This window comes from Babesia bigemina, scaffold Bbigscaff_63232 (assembly GCF_000981445.1).
Source record: "Babesia bigemina genome assembly Bbig001, scaffold Bbigscaff_63232".
Lineage (NCBI taxonomy): Eukaryota > Apicomplexa > Aconoidasida > Piroplasmida > Babesiidae > Babesia > Babesia bigemina.
In genome coordinates this window covers 1-4109 of record NW_012237096.1, presented here as the reverse complement: position 1 = coordinate 4109, position 4109 = coordinate 1, and the positions used below count along the sequence as shown (strand labels likewise).

General features: G+C 46.8%; 1 protein-coding gene across 1 annotated transcript; it reads right to left on the bottom strand.

Moving 5' to 3' along the window:
• Positions 1–2148, bottom strand: BBBOND_0001960 (hypothetical protein, conserved; the record flags this gene model as incomplete). Its single annotated transcript, XM_012915036.1, has 1 exon — positions 1–2148. A coding segment is annotated over one exon (2148 nt), but the record flags the coding sequence as incomplete, so codon positions are not given.
• Between the last annotated feature and the right edge of the window lie 1961 nt (positions 2149–4109).

Sequence of the window (4109 nt, the reverse complement as noted above, 5' to 3'; positions counted from 1 at the left end):
GACCTTAGGGTCAGTAGACTGCGCGTCGGATGTAGATGGTAGCATCTGTGTCTTGGGAGTTAGTTGCCTAATTACGTACTCAAACAGTGGATCAAAGAATTGCACAAGCTTTATTGCTACTACTGGTAATTTTGTGGAATCATTAAGGGAGCCATTCGGAAATTGTTGCGTAATGCTGTATTGCAAATCACTTAAAAATCCTTTCAATCCATTAATAGAATCATCTTTAATTATTTTATCAATCTCCTTCAACTGCTGCGTGACAACGCTCTCCAGCGCGGCGAGCTCGGCCTGCTTCTGCTTCGCGAAGAGGGATTGGACTTGGTGGGTGAGGGCGGTGAAGGCGGAGGAGACTTTAGCAATACAGTGGTTTTTTAAAAATTTAATTCTCTCGTGAGCTACGCTCCTGGCATGCAGCAATGAGTCGCTGATGGTCTCAATTGCTATCTGCAATTCTTTGTCGGCAATATCAACACTTCCTTCAACATCATTTATAGAGTCCATAAGGCTCTTAATCTCGTTTTTTAAAGCTTTCATATGCAGGCTCGTTTCTCTCTGGGCAGCATTTACCGCTCCGGGAAGCGACTCCAAATCGTTGATCTTCATAACAGCATCTTCTATGGCAGCCAATGCACTGGTGTGGGCTCCATAATAAGAGCCGAAAGCATCTTGCGAAGTCAGGTGGAACTCGTCCGTTACACCATTTATTTGACTTTTGAAAAAAGTGGCCAACTTAAGTTTTATTCTATTTGTCTTCGCATTGATCGTGTCGTCGTTACCAATAGAGCCTTCAATCTCAGTATTGAGATTCTCGAATATATCCTTGAATTTCTTGCTGTCCGGCTCTATCTCTTTGATAATGTCGTTGACTTGTTTTTCTATGTCATCTTTGAAAGCATTAAAAAGTTGATTTTTTTCGAGATCGACAATGCCTGACTTGACTTGCCCATACACTTGCAGTGCGTGTAAAAAACCTTCTATGCCCCTGGCGATTACACCATGCATACCGGTACTTTTAGTCTTCGTAGGCAGACCATCAATCAACAGTTTCAAGGCACCTTCGGCCAAACTTGCAGCCTTTAATGCGTCGACACCAGGACCACCGTTATTGCTCATCGTACTCTCAGCAACTTTCGCGGCCTCCACCACCGCTGTGATCTGCGTTTTGAAATACGTTTCCAGACTTTGTGTAATCGCCTTCTCCAATTTCCCTAGATCCATTTTTACTTTTTCATCCAATTTAGCAAGCGCATCGATGACTTCCTGAACAGCAGATTGAATTGAGCTGCCAATTCGTTTTGCGCCCCCTTGTATTTCTCGATCCATTTCTTTTATATCGCCAATGAGTCCGCTGATTTTCTTCTCCAGGTTACACTGTCCCGCTCCATTTGTAGTAATTTCATTCATCCCACTTTTTAACTGTAAAATCTGTTTTTTGATGTTATCTGTATACGTTGTGTCATATTTTTTTAACAACGCTTGAGTCTCTTGCTTTACAGCCCTGACTGCAATTCTCAACTTATCCATCTGACTGCTCAAATTATTGTCTTTCATAATCCTCAACCTTTCGCAAATTTCGTCTAATTCAACATTTATCTTCTTATGAACCTCATCTGTACCAACAGTAATTTGACTTTTCAAATACTCATGCTGACCTTTTAACGCAGTGTCAACCGCAGTTGCCTGGCTATTAACTTCACCATTTTCTGTCACCTCCTTGAACGTCTCTGTAACTTGATATATTAAATTAATAGCTATTGTTATCTTATCTTTGAGATTTTCATCAAGCTCCCTGGCATTCACGGACGCTGTGCCGGCCGCAGTCCAGTATAACCTAGCCTGTCCACGCACATGGTCCAATTGCGTCTTAAGATTTTTATTACTGGCGTTACTTAAATACATTTCTAAATTTTGGAAGCTCTCTTTCATCGTTTGCAGAGGCTTTCTTACCTCCGCAATCCTCTCCTCCATCCCCCCCTCATACCCCTGCAGCCCGCTCTTAACCTGCTCAATGGCAGAGGCAAATCCCGAAACGCCAAGTCCCTTGCCAATGGAAGATTTTAAAGCTTGAATTATCTGTGTTATTTGTGGATTGTAATGCGTTAACAACGTTTCACTGCCCTGTAGACATTTAAGCAAAAATCCCATCACCCCGTCACACAGCCTGTCAAGGTCAGAGTACACAATCCCACTGCCGTCGTAGCCTTTGGACTCAGAGTTGAAGCCTAGGAAAGTCTCGAGACCAGTGCAGAGGTTATTAAGGATGATAGTAGGCTTATTATTTGAGGTGTTTTTAGCGTTTTAAATTTTGTCAAATTTCTTGCCAAGCTCCCTAGGCGGCACATGGTCAGGGCAGTGGCAAGAGGTGGAAGAGGGGAAGTGAAGGGTGACAAGGCACAAGTCATTATTATGGTTTAAGGAGGTCATAGCGTTAATATGGCGAGGTAAATCGAGCGATGTAGAGTGGGTTAAGGGGCGATGTGGAGTGGGTTAAGGGGCGATGTAGAGTGGGTTAAGGGGCGATGTAGAGTGGTTAAAGGGGCGATGTAGAGTGGGTTAGGTAGCGATGTGGAGTGGGTTAAGGAGCGATGTAGAGTGGATTAAGGGGCGATGTGGAGTAGGTTAGGGAGCGATGTAGAGTGAATAGAGGGGCGATGTAGAGTGGACTAGGGAGCGATGTAGTGTGGGTTAGGGAGCGATGTAGAGTGGGTTAAGGAGCGATGTAAGGTGGATAAGGGAGCGATGGAGAGTGGGTTAAGGGGCGATGTAGAGTGGATAAAGGGGCGATGTGGAGTGGGTTAAGGGGCGATGTAGAGTGGGTTAAGGGGCGATGTAGAGTGGATAAAGGGGCGATGTAGAGTGGGTTAAGGGGCGATGTGGAGTGGGTAAAGGGGCGATGTAGAGTGGGTAAGGGAGCGATTAGAGGAGGTGAAGGGGCGATGTAGAGTGGGTTAAGGGGCGATGTGGAGTGGGTTAAGGGGCGATGTAGAGTGGATAAAGGAGCGATGTAGAGTGGGTAGAGGAGCGATGTGGAGTGGGTTAGGGAGCGATGTAGAGTGGATAAAGGGGCGATCAAGGGTGGGTTAAGGAGCGATGTAGAGTGGATAAAGGGGCGGTCTAGAGTGGGTTAAGGGGCGATGTAGAGTGGGTTAGGAGCGATGTAGAGTGGGTTAGGGAGCGATGTGGAGTGGGTTAGGGAGCGATGTAGAGTGGGTAAAGGGGCGATGTAGAGTGGATAAAGGGGCGATGTAGAGTGGGTTAGGGAGCGATGTAGAGTGGGTTAGGGAGCGATGTAGAGTGGATAAAGGAGCGATGTAGAGTGGGTTAAGGAGCGATGTAGAGTGGGTTAAGGAGCGATGTAGAGTGAATAAAGGGGCGATGTAGAGTGAATAAAGGGGCGATGTAGAGTGGATTAAGGGGCGATGTAGAGTTGATAAAGGAGCGATGTAGAGTGGGTTAAGGGAGCGATGTAGAGTGGATAAAGGGGCGATGTGGAGTGGGTAAAGGAGCGATGTAGAGTGGATAAAGGGGCGGTGTGAAGTGGATAAGGGAGCGATGTAGAGTGGGTTAAGGGGCGGTGTAGAGTGGGTTAAGGGGCGATGTAGAGTGGATAAAGGAGCGATGTGGAGTGGGTTAAGGGGCGATGTAGAGTGGGTTAGGGAGCGATGTAGAGTGGGTTAAGGAGCGATGTGGAGTGGATAAAGGAGCGATGTAGAGTGGGTAAAGGGGCGATGTGGAGTGGGTTAGGGAGCGATGTAGAGTGGATTAGGGAGCGATGTAGAGTGGATAAAGGGGCGATGTGGAGTGGGTTAGGGAGCGATGTAGAGTGGGTTAGGGAGCGATGTAGAGTAGGTTAAGGGGCGATGTAGAGTGGGTTAAGGAACGATGTAGAGTGGATAAAGGGGCGATGTAGAGTGGGTTAAGGAGCGATGTAGAGTGGGTTAAGGAGCGATGTAGGGTGGGTTAAGGGGCCATGTAGAGTGGTCAAAGGGGCGATGTGGAGCGGGTTAGGGAGCGATGTGGAGTGGATAAGGGAGCGATGAAGATTGGATAAAGGGGCGATGTAGAGTGGATAAAGGGGCGATTAGAGACGAATCTCTCATCGTGTT